General features: G+C 57.0%; 3 protein-coding genes across 7 annotated transcripts; 1 reads left to right on the top strand and 2 right to left on the bottom strand.

Annotated features, from left to right (window-relative positions):
* Positions 1 to 8,938: 8,938 nt before the first annotated feature.
* On the bottom strand, positions 8,939 to 12,249 carry PYCR2 (pyrroline-5-carboxylate reductase 2). 2 transcript variants are annotated; one of them, XM_029934903.1, is made up of 7 exons: positions 12,081 to 12,249; positions 11,930 to 12,000; positions 10,937 to 11,116; positions 10,620 to 10,841; positions 10,325 to 10,417; positions 9,991 to 10,154; positions 8,939 to 9,492 (listed from the first exon to the last, which is right to left on the bottom strand). In XM_029934903.1, the coding sequence occupies exons 1-7, from the start codon at positions 12,145 to 12,147 to the stop codon at positions 9,327 to 9,329; spliced, it is 963 nt and encodes a 320-aa protein (XP_029790763.1). In that variant the 5' UTR covers positions 12,148 to 12,249; the 3' UTR covers positions 8,939 to 9,326. The 2 variants fall into 2 exon arrangements, with proteins under 2 accessions (XP_029790763.1, XP_029790762.1); XM_029934902.1 differs by lacking the exons at positions 11,930 to 12,000; positions 12,081 to 12,249 and adding an exon at positions 11,766 to 11,872.
* Positions 11,953 to 13,674, top strand: LOC115288009. Of its 3 annotated transcripts, XM_029934905.1 has the most exons (3): positions 11,953 to 12,548; positions 12,945 to 13,006; positions 13,090 to 13,674. In XM_029934905.1, exons 1-3 carry the CDS (start codon positions 12,131 to 12,133, stop codon positions 13,138 to 13,140), a joined length of 531 nt encoding a protein of 176 aa, XP_029790765.1. In that variant the 5' UTR covers positions 11,953 to 12,130; the 3' UTR covers positions 13,141 to 13,674. The 3 variants fall into 3 exon arrangements, 2 of the variants coding, with proteins under 2 accessions (XP_029790765.1, XP_029790764.1); XM_029934904.1 differs by having other exon boundaries at positions 11,959 to 12,548; positions 12,945 to 13,674; XR_003906776.1 differs by lacking the exon at positions 11,953 to 12,548 and adding an exon at positions 12,560 to 12,694 and having other exon boundaries at positions 12,945 to 13,674.
* Positions 13,675 to 17,175: 3,501 nt separating this feature from the next.
* LEFTY1 (left-right determination factor 1) lies at positions 17,176 to 19,912 on the bottom strand. Of its 2 annotated transcripts, XM_029933047.1 has the most exons (5): positions 19,663 to 19,912; positions 18,524 to 18,590; positions 18,353 to 18,445; positions 17,808 to 18,050; positions 17,176 to 17,539 (listed from the first exon to the last, which is right to left on the bottom strand). In XM_029933047.1, exons 1-5 carry the CDS (start codon positions 19,910 to 19,912, stop codon positions 17,176 to 17,178), a joined length of 1,017 nt encoding a protein of 338 aa, XP_029788907.1. The 2 variants fall into 2 exon arrangements, with proteins under 2 accessions (XP_029788907.1, XP_029788906.1); XM_029933046.1 differs by having other exon boundaries at positions 18,353 to 18,590.
* Between the last annotated feature and the right edge of the window lie 572 nt (positions 19,913 to 20,484).

The raw sequence follows: 20,484 nt of genomic DNA, 5'->3' as shown, positions 1-20,484 counted from the left end.
CCCCCCCCCCCCCCCCGCAAGGGGTTAGTGATGCTGGGGGCAGGGGCAGGGACTCTGAGGAGGAGGAAGATTCCAGCGCTTCCCTCTAAGGGACACTAAGCTGCTTTGTCACGGGGATATGAGAAACCACTTGCCACAGCTGGATCCCAGGGTCCTGCAGGGTCTCCTCACATGTCTGGAGACCTAGGGCCTCAGCAATTAGCGCCTGGTGCCCTCTAGTGGCGCAGCCAGGCAGTGAGGCACCCGAAGCCAGAGCACAATTTCCTCTGGGGCCTGTCCCTTCGTCAGGGGTGTGTCTGGGAGCCACCTGCTGTCCCTGGGAGCTCTGGGAGACAATGGGGGACACTGGAAAGAGGACATGGAGCCTGAAGGCTGCGATTCTGGTCCCAGCTGCCTTCAATACATGCTTGGATTCTTCATGTGAGTGACAGGGATGCCCACACCCTCCCCACCTGCCTCCTGTCAGCCTGTGATGGGTGACAGCTCCTTGGAGTTCGAAAGCGTTTCTGAAGAGAACACAGTTGCTCTCACAAGAAAGTAAGTAACCACACAGGTGCCAAGGACAGACGGAGGGCTGGTGCGGGGGGAGGGGGAAGGGGTCCCCAGCAGAGGCGATGGTGTGAGTGAGGCCGGGGAGGGTGGGGGAAGGACGGCTGCGGTCAGCAGAGCCAGACACATCTGTGTAAGGTAAGGTGAGGCTCCTGGGAAGAGCCAGTCGATGGGACTGGAAATGGAAGTTCACGAATGCTCATTTCCTTTTCCTTTCTCTTCATCCAAAAGGCAGGTAGGCCATACTGCCCAACCCAATCTACAGTCAGTGCTCTCCTTAGCAAATGTCCAGTGACATTTTTCACTGATATAGAACAAACCATCCTAAAATTTGTGTGGAAGCACAAAAGATCCCGGACAGCAGAGTCTTGGGAAAGAAAAGCAAAGCTGTACCACAAACAGTATGGTTCAGAGTGAAAACAGACAGACACATCGATCAGTGGAGCAGAGCAGGGAGCCCCAAAATAAACCCACACACATCTGCGCAGGCAACTACGGCAAAAGAGGCAAGACTATGCAGCGGAGAAAACACGGCCTCTTCAATAAACGGCAGGAGACCTGGATGGCCGCCGGCATAAGAATGAAACTGGACCGCTTTCTCACACCACACACAGGAACTAACTCAAAATGGATTAAAGATTTGAAGGTTAAGCTCTGAAACCATAAAACTCCCAGAAGAAAACATATGTGTTTTCTATTAGACATTGGCCTTAGTGATTCTTTTTTAAATGTTTAAAAATGTTTATTTTTTTGAGAGAGAGAGAGAGAGAGAGAGAGTGTGTGTGTGTGTGTGTGTGTGTGTGTGTGCGTGAGTAGAAGAGAGGCAGAGAGAGGGAGACACAGAATCTGAAGCAGGCTCCAGGCTGTCAGCACAGAGCCCGTTGCGGGGCTCGAACTTGGGAACCAGGAGATCATGCCCTGAGCGGAAGTCTGATGCTTAACCGACTGAGCCACCCAGGCACCCTGATTTCAAGTAGGACCACATCATATGATAAAGCTTCTGCCCAGCTCAGGAAACAATCAACAAAGTGAGAAGGTGGCCTCCTGAGTTGGAAAAGACGCTACATCCCATTAGGGGGTTATATCTGAAATACATAAAGAACTCACACAACTCAACAACAATAACAATCATGTCATTAGAAAATGGGCAGAAGACACGAACAGACACTTCTCCAAAGAAGACATCCAGATGGCCCACAGTCACACAGAAAGATGCTCAACACCACTCATCACCAGGGAAACGCAAATAAAACGACCGTGAGCTATCACCTCACCCCCGTCAGAAGGCTCAAATCAAAACGACAGGAAACAACAGGTGTGGCGAGGGTGCCGCACAAGGGGACCCTCGGGCGCTGCGGGTGGGAATGCAGACTGGTGCAGCCGCTGTGGAAAACAGGGTGGAGGATCCCCAAAAAACAAAAAAAAGAAATACTCTAATATCCAGCAACTCCATGTCTGGGTTTTTATCTGAAGAAAACAAAAACATTAGCTCAGAAGGGTGCCTGCCCTCCCACGGTCGCTGCAGCATTTTTTTTACAAGACATGGGAGCAGTGGTCCATCGATAGACGAACGGAAGAAGAAAATGTGGCATAAATAGAATGGAATATTACTCAACCATAAAAAAAGAATTAAACTTTGCCCTTTGCAACAACATGGATGAATCTCGAGGGCATTATCCTGAGTAAAACTTGTCAGAGAAAGACAAAGACTATATGATCTCTCTTACATGCGGAATCTTTTTTTTTTAATTTTTTATTGACACTTATTCATTTTTGAGAGATGGAGCGAGACAGAGCATGAGTGGGGGAGGGTCAGAGAGAAAGAGAGACACAGAAATCGAAGCAGGCTCCAGGCTCTGAGCTGTCAGCACAGAACCTGATGTGGGGCTTGAACCAACAGACTGTGAGATCATGATCTTGAGCCGAAGTCAGACACTTAACTGACTGAGCCACCCAGGTGCCCCAACATGCGGAATCTTAAAAACAAAAACAAAAAAAGCAAAAATATCATAGATACAGAGGATAGATTGGCAGTTGTCAGAGGCAGGGACTGTGGGGTGGAAGAAATGGGTGAATTGTTTTCCTTTTTTAGTTTAAATGGATTGGTAAACTTGTGTTTTTTTTTTTTAAGTATAATTTAGGACACCTGGGGGGCTCAGTCGGTTAAGGATCTGACCTCAGCTCAGGTCATGATCTCACTGTTCGTGAGTTCGAGCCCTGCATCAGGCTCCGTGCTGACAGCTTGGAGCCTGGAGCCTGCTTCAGATTCTGTGTCTGTCTTTCTCTCTGCCACTCCACTGCTTGTGCTCCCCCCCCCGCACCTCTCTCTCTCTCAAAAATAAACACTTAAGATAAAATCAAATTAATTAATGAAAATAAAATAAAATAGGGGCGCCTGCCTAGGTGGCTCAGTCAAAGCATCCAACTCTTTTTTAATGTTTTTATTTACTATTGAGAGAGAGACAAAGCATGAGCAGGGAAGAGGCAGAAAGAGAGGGAGACACAAAATTGGAAGCAGGCTCCAGGCTCTGAGCTGTCAGCACAGAGCCTGATGCGGGGCTTGAACTCACAAACCATGAGATCATGACCTGAGCTGAAGCCAGACGTTCAACCAACTGAGCCACCCAGACGCCTCAAAGCATCCAACTCTTGATCTCAGTTCAGGTCTTGTTCTCAGGGCCGTGACTTCAAGCTCTATTTTGGGCTCCACACTGGGTGTGAAGCCTACTTAAAAAAAAAAAAAGAAAAAGTATAATTAAAAAAAATTTTAATACTTTTATGTATTTTAGAGAGAGAGAGAGAGACAGTGTGAGCAGGGGAGGGGCAGAGAGAGAGGGAGACACAGAATCCGAAGACAGGCTCCAGGCTCTGAGCTGTCAGCACAGAGCCCAACACGGGACTTGAACCCATGAACCGTGAGATGATGACCTGAGCCGAAGTCAGACGCTTAACCGACTAAGCCACCCAGGTACCCCGAAAAAGTATAATTTAAGTAAAACGCCCTACTAAAAATATCACACATGTGCCTTTGGGCAGCTCAATAGGTTAGTGTCTGATTTCAGCTCGGGTCATGAATTCAGGGTTTGTGAGTTCAAACCCCGAATCAGCCTCTGGGCTGTCAGGACAAAGCCCGCTTCAGATTCTCTCTCCCCTTCTCTCTCTGCCCCTCTCCCACACTTGCTTGTCTCTCTCAAAATAAATAAATAAACCTTAAAAAACTGTTCATGCAAAAATATTTTTAATGCACTTTGGTTTATCTTTTAATAGTTCTTGGCTTATAAAGATGTTTATGGATCCGGCTGTCAAGACTTTAATGACTCAGAATGTCATCCACTAAGAATTTGAAGGTTTTCTCATTAAAAAAAAAAAAAGGAGGGGGGGAGGAGGAATATTTGCTTCTACAAAACAGAAAATATTAAAACGTCTCCTTGGAACACTATTCCCAGAGGTTTGATACCCTCAGAATAAGGTTCCCATGCCCCGCGTCGGCTGTGAGGAGGCCAGTCCTGACCCGCCTCAGTGTTCTGGGTCTCCTTCCCAGGCCACTGCCAGGGCCCCCGGCCCCCGCCCCCAGCTCCTCACCAGCCGGGCCGCCTGCCCTTCCACAGAGGGCCCATCAGCGGCGTGAGGACAGCTCAGAGCTTCAGAAAACAGGTCTTGGTTTTAGGCCCATGGGCTTTCCTCCTCACTGCGTGCCTAACTTCTCCAGGCATCGGCATTCCCATCCGTAAAATGGGGAAATAATAACTCCATCATAATTCTCAAATTCGGAGCACCTGGGTGGCTCAGTCACTTAAGTGTCTGACTCTTGGCTTCAGCTCAGTTCATGATCTTGTGGTCCCTGGGTTCAAGCCCCACATTGGACTCTGTGCTGACAGCTGGAGCTGCTTGGGATTCTGTGTCTCCCTCTCTCTCTGCCCCTCCCCCGCTCATGCACTATCTCTCTTTATTAAAAATAAGCATTAAAAAAAAAGGAAGAGGGAGAAAGGGGAGGGACCATATGTCAGGACCACACTGTCCCTGCTGAGTTGCCCCTGGGCTGTGACTCAGGCCACACTAAGGGCTTACCCAAAGCACTAAAACAGACTAATGACTTGGCCTGAGGTCACCTGGCCAGTGGAGATTAGAACTCAGGCCTTAGCAGAAATGTGTGAACTACGATGACAGAAGGAAAGCGACATTTGTCGTGATTTAACTGCCCCGAGTGCCTCCTTCACGGGCATCCGTGTGTCCTTCTGGCCACACTGGCTGTCAGCATAGAGCCGCACTTGAGACTCGATCCTATGAATCGTGAGATCATGACCTGAGCTGAAGTCAAGAGTCGGACGCAGAACTAATGGAGCCCCTGGGTGCCCCCCATCACTTATTTTTAATGCCAGAGGTGGATTTCTCCATCTTTCCGAGTCACCCCCCACCTCAAGGATCCAACGTCCACCCAGATCTCTCTTACTGCTCCTCCAGCCACCAACTGCGTTTTCAGTCATTTCCACCTTCAAGGAGGAGAAAACGTGTGCCTGTGGAATCCTCCTAAGATGAAAAACTGCTTTGAAATCGATTTCCTTCCTGACCCTTCTTAACCTGAGCATCCCTCCTCCCTGAAGAAGCCAGACGAACTGCTCAGATGACTTGGGGGACCAGCAGGGGGCGCCCCGGTCTCAAAGCAGCCCAGAGTCCCAGTTGGTGGGATAGAGTCACTGGGTGTTCCCACATCCCCTGCCACAAGCAGGCTTGCTGATTGGACAAAGGGAAGTCGGACATGACAGGGGAATTGTAGGTGCAGAGACAGGCCAGGAGGTGCCTGCCCTGCCCCCTGCAGCAAACTGGAGGCCTCCCGAGGCTGTGCAAGAAGCAGCCTGGCCTGCCGGCAGGCAGGAGTGTCATTCATTCATTCATTCATTCGTTCTTTTGTTCGTTCGTTCGTTCACTCACGCCTGCCTGCGTCCATGTCTTCAGTCGTTTGCTGAGTGTCATGCCCGAGGTCTGGCAGTGGCCCACAAGCCAGCCTGTCCCTTGGCCCCCGGACAACACCCTACCTGGTGGGGCAGACAGATGGGCAAACAGATGATGAGGCCACGGTGTGTCGGGGTCGCTGGAGAGAAGGCCCAGGCCCAAGGCCAGGCTGCAGCCCCCACCCGGTGGCCAGCGGCTCAGACAGCAGGTGTAGGGGAGCTAAGAGAGGCCCAGTCCAGCCACTGTCGCTGCTCTCATGGCCAGAGAGGGGCGTGCCCAACATGCCGACCTACTCGCCGCCCCCCTTGCTGGGGCACCGCGTGGCCAGGCAGCCCCCTAAAGGTGTGCGAGCTGGATGTGGGGACCAGGTCACAGCCACCCAGGATTCCTGAGTCCACACAGGGCGAAAGGCTCGCTGGGCAATGTGACCCCTCCCCCATGCACCTGCCCCGAGTGCCTCCTTCATGGGCGTCCATGTGTCCTTCTGGACACACTGGCTCGGATGGCATGTGCACTTCGCTTTCAAGATGCTGTGGACCCTGTCCTAGGGCCCATCTCTGCTGCATTTTGCTTCGTTGCTGGAAGGGAAGCGCCTGTCAAGGCTTCCAAGTGGTTCCGTTAGGCAGCACAGAACCCTGTCTACACTGCCCAGGCTGCTGAGGGAAGCACGCTTGGGATCTCCTGCATCCCTGTGACAGTGAGAGCTGTGCTGCCTGGTACTGGCCACACGGGCACAGGAACATGTCCCCACGCGGCTGGCGGGAAGCAGCGCAAACATCCTCTCCTCTTTTTTTGTTGTTATTTTTGAGACATAGAGAGATAGAATATGAGCGGGGGAGGGGCAGAGAGAGAGGGAGACACAGAATTCGAAGCAGGTTCTAGGCTCCAAGCTGTCAGTACAGAGCCCAACCTGGGGCTCGAACTCACAAGCTTTGAGATCATGACCCAAGCCAAAGCCAGCTGCTCAACCGACTGAACCCTCAGGCGCCCCATCCTCTCCTCTTCCAAAGGGGTGGGGGGTCGGGCCTGCTCCTTGGTAGCCACGATCTCAGTAAAGGAAAGAAAGAAAATCAACTGAGAAATTGGCCTCAACTCCCCGTTCCAGAAGTGACTGCAGGGGTCAGCTGGGGCAGATTTGTACGGTTTCCCAGGAGGACCAAGGTAGGGTAGCAGAGAAGGAAGTTTGGGGGGTCCAGAGAGAAGCCAGCTGCGGGATGGGGCTTGAGACCTGCTCTAGTCCTGATGGGGGCGGGGACAGGGTACAGGAGGTGAGGGCAGGGGGCAGAGTCCTGGGGGCAGGGGGCAGTAACACACACCCTTCCTTACTCCCCCATCCCTGGCCCTCTCCGCACTGCCTTTCCCTCTGCCTGCTCTGTCATCCATGTCCCCTGTGTCCACATGTGTCCCTGGTCCCTGTGCCACTCAGAATAAGGTCAGTCTTCCTGAGCGGGTGCCGCCACACCTCACAGGCACCGGGCAGGGAGTGCTGGGCACATACTTACTGGCAAGGCTGTTCCAGCCTCCAGCACCAGCTCTGACTCCTAAAAGGCTTGCAGCGGCCCTCAGGTGCTTTCCACAAGCTCCGAACCTGTGTGGGGCTTGACTCTCTGGGGCCCCCAGGAGCCCTCCCTGCCAGGGAGTTCCCAGCCTCTGGCTCTGACTGACTGCAGCTCTGGTCCCAAGCCCTGGGCCACCCAGCCCTGTAAGAAGCCGAACCCAAGTATCCTCCATGGGGGACCCCCTCCTCCCACTCCCTGGAGGTCAAATCCAGCCCTGGCTGGACAAGATGGAAGGTCAGAGGCAAAGGACAAAGGGGCCCTTAGCAGGTTAGTATTCTGATACACCAGGCAGACCCTGCGCACCGAGGTACAAGCCATGGCCCGCAGTTAGGTGCTGGGTGTGTGCTGCTGGACTTGGGCCTGGCAGGGTTGGCTGGGGGGGATGGGGAGAGAAGATGAAGGTCTCCTGTCACCTAGGCCAGTCGCCAGCAGGTGCAGTGCCCAGAGTACAGGAGTGAGCATCAGACATAGATGGGAGTCCTGGGGCCACCCTCCAGCTAATTAACCTTGGGCAACTCACTTTTTTTTTTCCAACTTAAAAATACTTTTTTTTAACGTTTTATTCTTGAGAGACAGAGAAACAGAGCATGAGCAGGGGAGGGGCAGAGAGAGAGGGGGACACAGAATCTGAAGCAGGCTCCAGGCTCTGAGCTGCCAGCACAGAGTGCAACTCGAGCCTCAAACCCACGAACCGTGAGATCATGACCTGAGCCAAAACCAAGAGTCAGATGCTTAACTACCTGAGCCCTGTGGCGCCCTGGATTTTCAGCAGGGTAAGCCAGGCCCCCTGGTCCACAGGCTCTCAGGGGCTGGAGTCAGAGCCCAGCTGTTGCACTCACAACGGAAGGGTGAAAGGTGAGCCGTGCTTGTTAGAGGGGCCCAGCGTGTTCTAGACTGTCCACCAGGCCGTTGTGGGAGGCCTCACTACACACACACCAGAGCCTCTCAGTGAAGCATGACACCCTCCCCCCCATTTACAGGGTGAGACCTGGACGCCGGACTGGGGAACATCTCCGAGGCTGCCCGGGGAAAGCCGCAGACACCAGTGAAGCTGTCATGATGGGCACCGGGCTCAGCACAGACATGCTGAATCACTATGTTGTACATCTGAAACGAGTACAACTGTATGTTAACCAGCTGGAATTCAAATTACAAAATAAATCCACCAGCGAATTGCAGGGGGAAAACAAAGTGGCAAAAAACCGAGATTTGAACCTAGGGACACGGACACCAATGCCACAGGCAGCTAGCCCCTGGGGACCTGTGCGAGGCACCTGGCTGGCACGGGGAAACTGTGGCTCAGTCTGGCTGCGGGGATGACACACCCAGCCTTGGCCCCGCCGGCGGGCAGCAGCTCCACGAGGGGACATCCCCTCCAGGCCTCAGCATCTCAACGTGAGGGGACACTTGGTCCTCCCTCGGAGAGTGCTTGTCTGGCCCCAGTGCTTAGCAGGTAGAAGGCCCATGACAGAGCAGGCAAAGGCTTCCGCCCTTATGTCTGGCCTGCTGCCCCCCACCCCCCACCCCACCAGGCCACTGGGCTCTGCTCCGCCATGAGCCCTGGTCCCTGCTAGAACAATCTCCGGACCTGCTCCTGGGGGCTGGGCTGGAGCAGAGTGACCTTCCAGCTCTCAGTGCCTGGCCCACAATTTCTTCTTGCCTTCTTGCCACAGAAGTAGGGAGCATCCTGTAAGGTCCTGGAGTTCTCTAGAATGTTCTCTAGATGTTTACGTATAAAAATGCAGGAGAATGGAGGCACCTGGCTAGCCTAGCTGGTAAGACGTGCACAACTCCTATCTCAGGGTCGAGTTCAAGACCCCACATGGAGGGCAGAGCTCATGTTAAAAAAAAAAAAAAGAAAGAAAGAAAACAAAAGGAAATACAAAATAAAAACTTTATTAAAGCAACTAAACAGCAGAACAAAGAACACTTTTTTCAATGGGACACCTACTACAGGAGCGTTAGATATAAGCGTGCTTTTCTGATTCACTGTAACAAGGGTTAAGTTGTTCCCATCTTTTTCATCTGTAACTCAGAGAACTATAGACAGTACCGCCGAGCGTGGCGCTGAGAGAGTCTCGGTCTCGCTCTCCCCAAGGCGGGAGAGGCAGAACTAGCTGCCACTGCCGGCATCAACTCCCCTGACCATCTTCCTGGGGGCGCGGCCTGCTCTGCACCATCTCAGGAGTCAGCAGGGCCCGCCCTCCCCCCCACAAACTACCAGAGCCTGATGGGGCCCTGCACGGCCCGCCTCCGGGATGGGCAGCCTCACTCCTTCTTGCCTGCGGGGGCCGGGTCTCTGGTCAGGAGCTTGCCGGGGCCGGAATGGGCGAGCGTGGGCACAGTGGGGGTCTCCAGCCTCACTCTGTCCAGGAGGGTCTTCTTAAGCGCAGCCGGGGAGACCTTCTCCTGGTCAGCCATGGACTGCAGCTCCCTAAGGACAGAGCCCCCAGGGTCACCGGCGCCCAAGTGCTGCGAGGCTGCCCCACGTTCACAACCCCCAACCTCCGAGGACCTGGCAGCGCCCCAGATCAGAAGCCCTGATCAAGCGCGCCTGCCAGCTTCCCACACATGTTCTCTAACCGCATGTGGGTCACCCCCCGGGTGTGCAGGGCCACATGGTGTCTGTGATCATAGGAGACACTTTGGAAAAGTCCCCGGGTCTGGAGTCAGTGCTTACCCTGCCCTGCCTCCACCACGTGTGGCTGCCTGAGCTAGGGGACATCGTCTCTGGGCCCCACCTCCCTCACCTGGAGGGAGGGATCGCAGCCGCCAGGGCCGCAAGGGCATTAACAAAGGAAAACCTGCAAACCTGCAGCTCAACAAAGTCCGATGAACTGCGGTTCTGAACGGACCCTGGCGCTGCTAACGAACCAGACAGCAGGTTCTGTGGGCAGGGCCCAGCCCTGGGGCCTCGGGGACAGGGACCCACCGTGTCCGGATGCAGGAGGCCTCCACGGCGTTGATGAGCAGGGAGCGGAAGCCCCCGCTCTCTAGGAAGTGCAGGGCATGGATGGTCGCCCCCCCCGGAGAGCAGACGTTGTCCTTCAGCTGGCCAGGGTGCTGCTCCGAGTCCAACAGCATCTTGGCAGCGCCCTACGATGGGCAGGGGAGGAGAGACCACTGGCAGGCCTTAGGACGGGCGTCCCCATGCCCGCTGCCCTGCCCCAGCCCTATCCCAGCTTCCCAACCCCACCCCAGCTCAGGGACCCACAGAATCTATATCCTACACCCCAGTTCAAAACACACAGAGCAAAGATACTGACCAGCAAGGCCTGGGCCCCCAGTCGGACAGCCAGGCGCCGAGGCAAGCCCATCTTCACCCCGCCGTCAGCCAGTGCGTCCAGGGCCATGAATGCCTATGGGGACGCTCACTGAGTCCCGGGGCCGAAAGCACTCGGGGTATTCCCTATGGGCCACGTCTCCCAGTGACTGTGACTGAAACTGGCCACAGAGGCTGACCTCCACCACTAGCTGGCTTCGCCCCACAGCAGGGCCCACCCCCACCCCACCTGCTGCCCTGGGTCCCCAGAGGGCCAGGTGAGCATAGGAAGGCCTCACATAGGCAGGCCCGCTGCCGCTGAGACCGGTGACGGCATCAATCAGGTCCTCCTCCACCTCTGTGCAGAAGCCCACACTGCTCATGAGCTGTTCCAGGAGCCGCCCATCCTCCACCAGCGCGTGGGTGCCGGTAGCATACACCGTGGCGCCCTCCCGCACCACCACGGGCGTGTTGGTCATACAGCGGATCACCTTTGGGGCCGGCTGGAATGCCGTCAGCTTCTGGAAACAGGAAGCAGCTCCTGTGAGCCACCAGGCGAGGTTTCCCCCAGCACCCTGCCCCCGCCCCCCATCGGCAGAGGGGCCCAGAGGGTCACCTTCTCCACCGAGCTGATGGTGACACCAGCGGCACAGGAGACCACGATGTGCCTCGCCTGCACGTCGGCCCCAATCTCGTCCAAGATGAAAGGGATGATGTGGGGCTTCACAGCCAGGAACAGGACATCACTGTGCCTCACCGTCTCCTTGTTGCTCCGGGTCAGGTTCACACCCATCTTCTGCAGGAGGACACCATCCAACGTCCAGCTCCCAGTGTGGGATGGTGGCCTCACTGGGCCCAGGCCTTGTCGTGGAGCAGGTGAGCCCCTGCCAAGCCCGTTCTGCCCGCTGCAGCCTGGAATTCTCCTGAAATTCCCGTCCTGTCCCTTGGGGGGTCTGCCCCACCCCTGGGGGTACAAGTCTCCTGGTCCCACTACAGGGCTGGCAGCTGAGTGCTAGATAGGAACCGGCTTCTCAGAGCCAGCTGGGAAATGGCCGTCTCCCCTCCCACCAACCCTCTGGCACCCGGGAACCTCTCTGCCAGGAATTCCCATGGAAAGAGGTGCAAGCACAGGGGAAGGTGAAATGGGTGCGCTCAATGGGAGGCAGCGGGGTTGGGTCAAGCTCCGCACCACCACCGGACAACCTGTTCACCGGGCCGCGCGGTCTCCGCCTGGTCCAGGGAAGACCTGGTGGTCACCCCTACATTTTGAACTCCAAACTGAAAAGCAGGACTCTCCAGTTCTGGGAGTTGCCCGGGTTCGGGGTGAAGAACTAACTCAGCAGGCTTTCCCAGCGATCACTTGGGCCTCCGATTAACTCGGAATAGGGGCTACTGCGGGCTCCACGTTGCAAACGAGGAAACTGAGGCTCAGGGTGGCTGAGCACCTTAGGATCGCACCGTCAGCAGGCGAAGGAGAGTGTTCGCCGCGCACCTACTGCGAGCCAGAAGCTTCGGACACCAGGGCCTCCAAAAGTATGGGGCCCACCCCGCGTCCGGAGGGGCGGCCCTCCGCCCCTTCCTCCCGGCCCGCCCCCGCCGCCCCGCCTACCCGGAGGGAGGACACCGTGGGCAGGTCCATTTCCGGCGAGCTGGCTATAATCCTGTGGGCCGACAGGATGCCTGCGGAGGAGGGGCTCCGTCAGCCGGCGCCCACGCTAGTCCCAGACGCGGCTGCGGCCCGCCCGCCCCCGCGCGCTCACCTGCGGCTGTGAAGCCCCGCGCCAGCGCACAGGCCAGTTGGCCCGCTCCGATGAAGCCGACGCTCATGGCCGCGAGAAGGGGCTCGGCGCCGCCCGGGAGCTGCACGAGGCCGGGCCAACAGACGCCCCCAGCAGCCCGTGCGCGCGCCCCGGAAGCCGGGCCGGCGGAGCTTCCGGCGACTTCGGGACCCCTCCCCACTGCCTACCGGGCAGACGGCACCGCGCCCCCCGCCTGGGCGGCCAATCCGCGGTCGGGAGCTCGCCGCGGGAGCGGCGAGGGGAGAGAAACGAATCCTCGAGCGGACCAATCCGCGGCCGGGACCTCGGGCGGGCCAATCCGCGGCCGGGAACTCGAGCCGTGTGCCCGCCCCTTGCGCCCGGTGTTGGATGGTCAGAACATCAGAAGCAGAGGCCGGAAGTCGTGGACTGCCCCTCGCGTGTTCGCCTGGAGGCGACCCCAGACGTTTGGTGGGTCCGGTGCGGGTCAGGCCGAAGTCTGGCCAGTATTGTGCCTGGGGTTGAGTGTCCGCTGCCGCTGGTGGGCGGGGGGCGTCTCCCGGTTACAGAGATGAATGGGGCGGGGATCAATCCGGTTGGCCGCGGCGGGCCAGCGGGTGAGCGGGGCTGCGTCTGGAAGCCCCAGCTGCCCGCTCGCTCCCGGGCTTCGGGCGTGGTGTCTGGGCAGCTGGTGCTTGGCTGGAACCTGCACGGCTCCCAGGAATTGGTCCCAAAACGTGGCGGATAGGCTCCTTTCCGGGGCTTGGAAGGATGGACTCGAAGTAGGAAGGAGGCGGTCGGCCACCTGCCTGTCGACCGCAGACTGTGCTTCCTAATTAGCTCTTTCCCATCGATCTCTTCACCCAGGCAAACACTTGACGGGCAGAGCGTCCCGAGAAGAGAACTCCCCGCCACCTCAGGAGTGCAAGGTACACGACCCCAAGACAGTGGTGACCTGCCCTTCACTGCCCACCTGCTCGGACCCACGACCTTTGTCCCACACTTTCTTTAGACGAACCTGGATGTACTTCGAGCACTTCGGACACGGTCTTTGATACCCTAGTCTGCAGTCTCAGGGTGGCGGCCTCACTGAAATGAATTACTTTACTGTTTCCCCACCATCCCTCTCTCTGCCTCTAATTTTGTGCGTGGCCAGCGGCCTAACCTGGTCTCTCTGGGACCACCCCCTACCCCGCCTCGCCCCCTCCCCCGCGCCATGGCCAGATGCTCTTGCCCCCTGCGTCCTGGGTACAGGTAAGGCCCCGCCAAGTACACGGAGGCCTATGCCTCCGCCACCCCACTACTCGGTGTATACGCCCCCTACACGGGCAGTTTCCATTTTCAACCGCAATAAAAGTGTAAGGGGCCTTGGGGACTGGGTGACCAAAATACGGAGGAAAGAGTTGGCTTCCCTGGAGGACTCGCCAGAGCCTGAGAGACTGAAGGCTACCCAGCGCCGGTCCGCCTGGGGTTCTGCTGTCCTGGTCCCGCCCCCTCCCTGCTGCCCCTCACCAGCTTCCTCTACCTGCTCCCCCTGAGTAAGCCCCCACCCCCTCAGTTCTTGCAGCACAATAAATGTTCACAAGTTTTAAATTTTTAAAAATGTCTTTTTAAAAAAATTTTAATGCTTATATGTGAGAGCGAGTGAAAGCGCGCGTGAGCAGGGGAGGGGCAGAGAGAGGGAGACACGGAATCCGAAGTGGGATCCAGGCGCTGAGCTGTCAGCACAGAGCCCAACACAGGCTCGAACCGGAACCATGAGATCATGACCCTATCAAAGATGCTTAACCGACTGAGCCGCCCAGGTGCCCCATAACTTTTTCTGATTAGAAAAGGGATACATGCAAGGGTGCCTGGGGGGCTCAGTCGGTTGAGCCTTCAACTCTTGATTTCTGCTCCCGGTCATGATCTCACCACCTCCTCACTGAGCCTGAAACCTCCTTAAGAATTTCTCTCTCTCCCTCTGCCCTTCCCCTGCTCGCTTGCTCTCGAGCTCTCTCTCTTTCTCTCAGAAAGAAAGGAATAATACGAATATTGCAGAAAATATGGGAAACACAAAAACAGTCAAAGTAAAAAAAGGTCAAAATCACCCATAATCACACTTTTAGGAAGTTTTTTGGAAACATTTTTGGTGTATTTCCTTACATTTTCTTTTACAGGCATATATACTTTTCCATCTTTGGAAATAAACGATATAACAGTTTTGAAATTTCTATACTAGATATATAGTAAGCATTTCCCAATACTGAAAAGGGATTTAAAACAAGATCTTAGTGACTACTTAGCATTCCCTCTGGTTGCACCACACAGATTTAACCATTCTCCCAAAGGTCAGAATGAGGTCTATTCATTCAGTCCACAGATACCTACTGACCCAGGTTCTGGGAACAGCCGCCATTGGCAAAGCAGACAAAAGTCCCTGTCCTCACAAACTTACATCAAGAACCCTTGCACCCAATCTCTCCGGATTTAGGAGACTGTCCAGGGAAACACCCTTGGCATGCATTTCTGCTTTAGTTTTTAATTTTTTGGCCATTACGCCAGCAATCTGTGTTGATTGTCGAAAACATTTTACTTTCATCAAATGGAAACTCGGTCAGTGCTTTTAATCCCACCACCTAAAGAGATCCAGTGTGACTCTTTGGACTATAACTTGACGCCTCTTTTTCCTACAAATCACATACATATTAAATCTGCATTTTATTTATTTATTTTTAGTGTTTAGTTTGACAGAGAGTGGGAATGTGAGTGGGGGAGGGGCAGAGAGAGAGAAAAAGAGACAGAATCCCAGGCAGGCTCCACGTGGTCGGCACAGACCCCTATGCAGGGCTTGATCCCACGAACCGTGAGATCATGACCTGAGCCGAAATCAAGAGTTGGATGACACCCAGTCACTCTGCTTCAAATCTTTCTGACCCCCTCTTCGGCCTCTGTTGGCTCACACCCTCCTGGCGGCTCCCAGCCACAATCTGAGTCCAGCCCCCAAACACGGGGGACAGGGAGGGACGGAGGAAAGAGGCCACTCCATATGGGCAGGGGTGGTGACCACAAGGAACTGGCCCCCAAGGCCGGGCTTGGGGGCTGCCGGATGGACCCCCGCATCTGCCACCACATCCTAACAGTTCATGGAGCTGCCACAATGGGTTCCATAAGACACACACCCCCAGTAGATCCCAGCACCTAGTCTCTATCTCAAGGCTGTCCCGGGGCAGCTTCTGGGAGCCAGTGAGGCCCACCCGGGGCCCCATCCCAAGGACAGGAGAGCAGGTGAGGAGGCTCCATTGGCCGGGTCCAACTCACAGATCAACTGGCGGTCACGTCCTCTCATTGACCTACCCAAATAGCCTCCTGTCTGGCCTCCAGCCAGAGAAAGTTCTCTGCTTTGAATGAATCCTGTGATTTGATTGGATATACTCGGGTAATCCAAGATCATCTCCTTATTTTGAGGTCGGTCGCCTTAATCACATCTGCAAAATCCCATCTGATACATAACCCAACAGGCTCCAAGATTTCGGAGGTTTGGAGGCATTTGGGGAGAATATTCTATCGCCCACACTGACTCCCTGAGCTGATGGACACATCCTTACATTTTGAAATGAAGCCAATCTCCTGGATTTTTTAGGGTTTTTTTTAGCTCACATGGGTCAATGTGAGCAGCCACTTTCTTGCTACTGATTGAATGTGACTGGCTGGGAGTCCACAGATCACAGATTGCTTAGAGCTAGATAGGATTCTTTAGAAGGTTTTGATACCCTCCTTTTTTTTTTTTTTAATGTTTTATTTATTTTTGAGAGAGAGAGAGACAGCATGAGCAGGGGAGGGTCAGAGAGAGAGGGAGACATAGAATCCGAAGACGGGCTCCAGGCTTTGAGCTAGCTGTCAGCACAGAGCCTGACACAGGGCTCGAACCCATGAACCGTGAAATCATGACCTGAGCCAAGGTCAGACGCTTAACTGACAGAGCCTCCCAGATGTGCTCTCTAAAGAGGCAGCATATTCGAGAGATTGTTTACTAGTTTTGGAACGAGACTCCAAGCAGGATACAGGAATGAAACATAGCCTAAACCTAGTGATTGCGGTCTTCTGCACCCCATAGATGGGAGATCATAGTCACCCCCTTTCTTCACATCATCATGTGATCCCGTGCCCCATGATCACTCCCTTCTCTGTGTGTATAGAGAGAACCAAACTGCAGAGGCCCAGTGAAACATCGCTTTATTTTCTTTTGGCCGATAATGTACACTCAATTGTTTTGGCTAAATTTTTTTTAAAAGTCAACATATGCAGGTTCTGGTGGTAAATTCTCTAAAACAGTGGGGGAGAGATGCTCACGACACATGGGCAATGCTGGGTCTGGGGAGGAGGAGGTGAGGTCAGGGCTCCCGGGTCGCCACGCTAGTGACTCTTACAGCTGGATCCCACTTCCTCTTTTCTAAGAGGAACCTGGTGGCCCAGAGGCTTCTGCATCTGCCTGAGGTCACAGTTGTGGCCCTGCTGGCTCTAGCAGGTGTCCTGAGTCCCTCCCCACTGCCTCCAGCCAGAAGCCTTTCATCCTCCCTGCCCCCAACCCCCAGGGAGCAGGGGACCCAAGGACCTTTACTAAAGTCTGGATGGGTCAACGAGTTGGGGACTGGTTGTGTGTTTTTTTTTAAGACCTGCTCCCTCCCCCTCCCTAGGGAAAACAGGGAGTTTTTTGTTGTGTTTTAATCCCTCATGTCATAGAGTAAATCAGCCTGTTTCTCCCGTTCTCATCGTGGGGGTGGGGGTGTTGTCCCCAAGCTTCATCTTGAATTTGTTAGAGAAGAGAAGGTTCATCTGGGGGAAACAGTCTCTCGGTCTTTCTGTCTGTGCTCAGCTACATCCTCTACTGAGCAGTCTGGGATTTCTTCTAGAGCTTGGTGATCAAACTGCATGAGTTACTCCTGTAAGTGCCTGGGGTGAGGGACGGACAGGAGGACATGGGAAGGGCAGGCACGCAGGACAGTTAAGGCAGGGGCCCTCGGTGGGGCCAGGGCTGACGCACTCAGGAGAAAGACCTACATCAAGGCCTGAGGCAGTACACCTGTCCCGTCAGAGGCCTCAGTGGCCGCCCCCAGCCCTAAGGCCCCAGCTTCCGGGGCACGGGCGCCCCGTCCCACGAGCAGCTGCATTTCTCCACCCTCATGTTGGGCAGGCTGACCACCTGGGGCCTGGGCCTACCCCCCTCCTTGACGCTGACGATCACGGGCAAGGAGGTCATCTCCGAGGCGACGCACTGTCGTGGCCCCAGGAGTGGTCCCACGAAGGGCAGGGGCCCCGGGGGCTGGCGGCACGCGCCCACACACTCGTAGGCCAGGAAGCCAGGGGGCTCCAGGACCCAGTGCTGAGCCCATGTCATCCCCCTCAGGTCAATGTACATCTCCTGGCGGCAGCAGCGGGCGCCCTCCACCACCGGCACCCCAGGGTCACAATCGCCTTGTGATCTGTGGGGGCAGGAGGGGCACTGGTCAGCTGAAGTCAGGGGTGAAAGGCTGCGGGGGCATCTGGGAGGGGGATGTCCCAGCCAGCTCTCATCACGATCAGCAGACTGGTATCTGCTCAGGATGGAGATAACCCAACGCTCCAGAGTAGGTGCTGTCACTCCCAAGAACTGGGAGAGAGAACCAGCGTTCGCTCATTCCCACGGGGCCCTGGACAGACCCTGGACCCCCTCCGCCCGTGAGTGGGGCTCCCTGAGGGCCCGGCGCCTACCCATAGGCCCCGAGGTCCAGACTGTGCAGCTCCAGCTGGGGCTCCGCCTGCCCGGTGACCCCCCGGCCTTGGGAGGCGAAGTGCACCAGCTTGTGGGCATCTGAGGCCCGAGGGCCCAGGTGCTCCCTCTGCACAGACACCTGTAGTAGCAGCGGCTGCCCAGGCCGGCTCAGCTGCCGCCAGAAGTTCACGGCCTCGGTCACGTCGAAGGCCTTCCAGCCACTCTCATGGAGGGACACCAGCCTGTGACACCCAGGGACACAGGGACCTGAGTGGAGGCTGGGGACACCGTTGGGGAAGCCCACGCACCCCCCTCCCTTCATCCCCCCCCCCCCCCCCCCCCCCCCCCCCCCCCCCCCCCCCCCCCCCCCCCCCCCCCCCCCCCCCCCCCCCCCCCCCCCCCCCCCCCCCCCCCCCTCCCCCCCCCCCCCCCCCCCCTGCCTCCCATCCCCTCCCCTCCCCTACTCCCCTCCCCTCCCCCTCCTCCCCTCCTCCCTTACTCCTCTCCTCCCCCCTCCCCACAGGCAGCCTGCCAGCCCTCCCACCTGGAGTCCACCAGGTAGGTGCTGTTGGAGCTGTCTTCCCGGACACGCAGCCACTGGACGGTGACACGGGCACGGGCGCTGTATGGGGACAGCCTGCGGAGCGCGGCCTTGGGGACCGGCTGCTGGAAGAGCCGCAGCACCGCCTGCACCAGCTCACTGTTGGGCGGCAGCCGCCCCTCCATGCCGAACACCAGCACGTGCACGGAGGCCTCTGACGCCAGCAGCCTGCCTGCCACCTCTGGGGACAGGAGCAGGGTCAGGAGGCCTGTCCAGCACCAGGGCAGCCTCGAGGGTGCAGGGTCCAGAGAGGGTGCAGAGCCCAGAGCCAGCGACAGAGTCCCCCCACTCCCCAACCCACAGGGAGAGGCTGGGGGCAGGGAGGGGGGGTGGGAGCTAGACGAGGGGGCGGGGCAGGGAGTAGAAGGGCAGGGCGTCAAGTGGACAGACTTTTTTTTTTTAGTTTATTTATTTTCATGGGGAGAGAAAGGGAGGACAAGAGGGGAGGGGCAGAGAGAGAGGGAGAGAGGGAATCCCAAGCAGGCTCCGTGCTGACAGTGCAGAGCCTGACATGGGGCTTGAGCCCACGAACCTGGAGATCATGACCTGAGCCCAAACCAGGAGTGGGACACTTAACGGACTGAGCCACCCAGGTGCCCGGACATGCAGCCTTCCTTAGGCGAAGGGGCTCAGCTAAAGTGGGAGGCCCAGCGGAGAGAGGGAGGCAGAGAACCCGCCTCGGAAATCCGTGGTCACCTGCGGGGAGTGCCCTTTCCAAGAGGGAGGACAAGAGCCCTGATGCCTGTCCTCTCCCTGCCTGCTGTGGGGCCCCGCCCAGTGAAATGTCCCCAACCTGAGGAAGAGGGGCCCGGGGCCTGTCATCAGCTTGTGCCCTGCAGAGGCACCAGGCCATGTGTCCTCAACACCTGAGTCTCCAGGTTGGCAGCACGACCACCTGACCATCAGCCACATGGCCGCTGCTGGCCAGCTCTGCAGAGGGCTCAGGACCAGCCTCCTCATCTCCAGGCCTCCAGGCACCTGACTGGCAAGGCCATCCTCTCTGTCACCAACACCAAGTCCCCCTTCTCCGTTCACCCCTCCTCCCACTGGGCTTCTGCACTCATGGGGGTGTCGTTCCTGCCTTGGCTCTGCCCATGGGGCCCTGGTTGCAGACGGAGACCAGAGGCCTGGACACAGCTGTGCCCACAGCCCTGTGGGGCCCAGGCCCCCAACGGCCACCCCAGGATGGGCCCCCCAGCCTCGGCCTCCCCACCCCCAAGAAGCACCGGACTACAATGGAAGGGGGGCCTCACCTCGGACTCTCTGGCTGAACCGCTTCCCTCGGGAGCGGGCACCGTGGCTACGCTGCAGGAGGGCCACGTACTGGGCCCTCACGTGGGCCGAGGTGGCCACCTCCTCTGCGTCTCGCTGGTCCAGGATGGGTGCCTCTCTGAGGCCCAGCTGCTGCAGCAGGCTGGCCAGCACCTGCTCCCCGGTCAGGGTGGCCCCAGGTCCTGGCAGGGGCAACGCCCAGAGCGCCCAGCACAGCCACAGGGGCCTCATGGTGCCACCGCCGGGGGGCAGGTGGGGGGGCAGAGCAAACGTGTCCCCCAAGGAGGCTTGGTGAGGGTCCCAGCTGGGTGTGCGGAGAGCCAGGCTGGGCCAGCTTTATAGGCAGCCCTGGGCCAGGCGGAGGGAGGGAGGGAGGTCGGTCACACCCCTCAGACCCCCTGGGAGCTCAGCGGCCAGACAGGACCTTGGGTCTCGAGGAGGGGTCTGTCTGGAAAGGGCACAAAGGCCCGTCTGGATGCCACAGCAGCCTGGGGCCTCTGGCCATGGCGTCTGGGCAGCTCAGTGATCACTTTAGTGCCTGTCGAATATCCCTGGCCTGGCCCCAGTCCTAGTCCCTGAAAAAGGGGGTCTATTCTGAAAGAAATAGAATCCCATGAGGTGACTGTTTAAATCTGTCTCCAGGAGGCTAGAGTGCGTCTCTGTTTATTCATCAGGAAAGAAGGAGAAAGAAGACTCTGGGTTCCTGCTCTGAGCTTTTCCAGAAGCCCCTGGACCCATCTTGCCCCCATCTCTGTCCCTACAATCTACCCCCCTGCCTCCCGCAAGCCCTGGAAAGACCGTGT

The sequence above is a fragment of the Suricata suricatta genome, chromosome 3 (genome assembly GCF_006229205.1).
Source record: "Suricata suricatta isolate VVHF042 chromosome 3, meerkat_22Aug2017_6uvM2_HiC, whole genome shotgun sequence".
NCBI classification, from domain to species: Eukaryota; Metazoa; Chordata; class Mammalia; order Carnivora; family Herpestidae; genus Suricata; species Suricata suricatta.
The sequence above is the reverse complement of the archived record's forward strand: the minus strand, read 5'-3'. Positions and strand labels throughout refer to the sequence as shown.

Bases quoted from the DNA above. Each gene is read 5' to 3' on its own strand.
- LOC115288009 (XM_029934904.1), top strand. From the start codon at position 12,131: ATGAAGCCGACGCTCATGGCCGCGAGAAGGGGCTCGGCGCCGCCCGGG. The intron at 12,549-12,944 runs GTGGGTCCGGTG...CTCTTCACCCAG, and splicing joins GAGGCGACCCCAGACGTTTG to GCAAACACTTGACGGGCAGA.
- PYCR2 (XM_029934903.1), bottom strand. From the start codon at position 12,147: ATGAGCGTCGGCTTCATCGGAGCGGGCCAACTGGCCTGTGCGCTGGCG. The intron at 12,001-12,080 runs GTGAGCGCGCGG...CCTCCTCCGCAG, and splicing joins GCGGGGCTTCACAGCCGCAG to GCATCCTGTCGGCCCACAGG. The intron at 10,155-10,324 runs GTCAGTATCTTT...TGCCCATCGTAG, and splicing joins TGGGGGCCCAGGCCTTGCTG to GGCGCTGCCAAGATGCTGTT.
- LEFTY1 (XM_029933046.1), bottom strand. From the start codon at position 19,912: ATGAGGCCCCTGTGGCTGTGCTGGGCGCTCTGGGCGTTGCCCCTGCCA. The intron at 18,591-19,662 runs GTGAGGCCCCCC...TCCTGTCCCCAG, and splicing joins GTTCAGCCAGAGAGTCCGAG to AGGTGGCAGGCAGGCTGCTG. The intron at 18,051-18,352 runs GTGGGAGGGCTG...TGGGTGTCACAG, and splicing joins ACCTACCTGGTGGACTCCAG to GCTGGTGTCCCTCCATGAGA.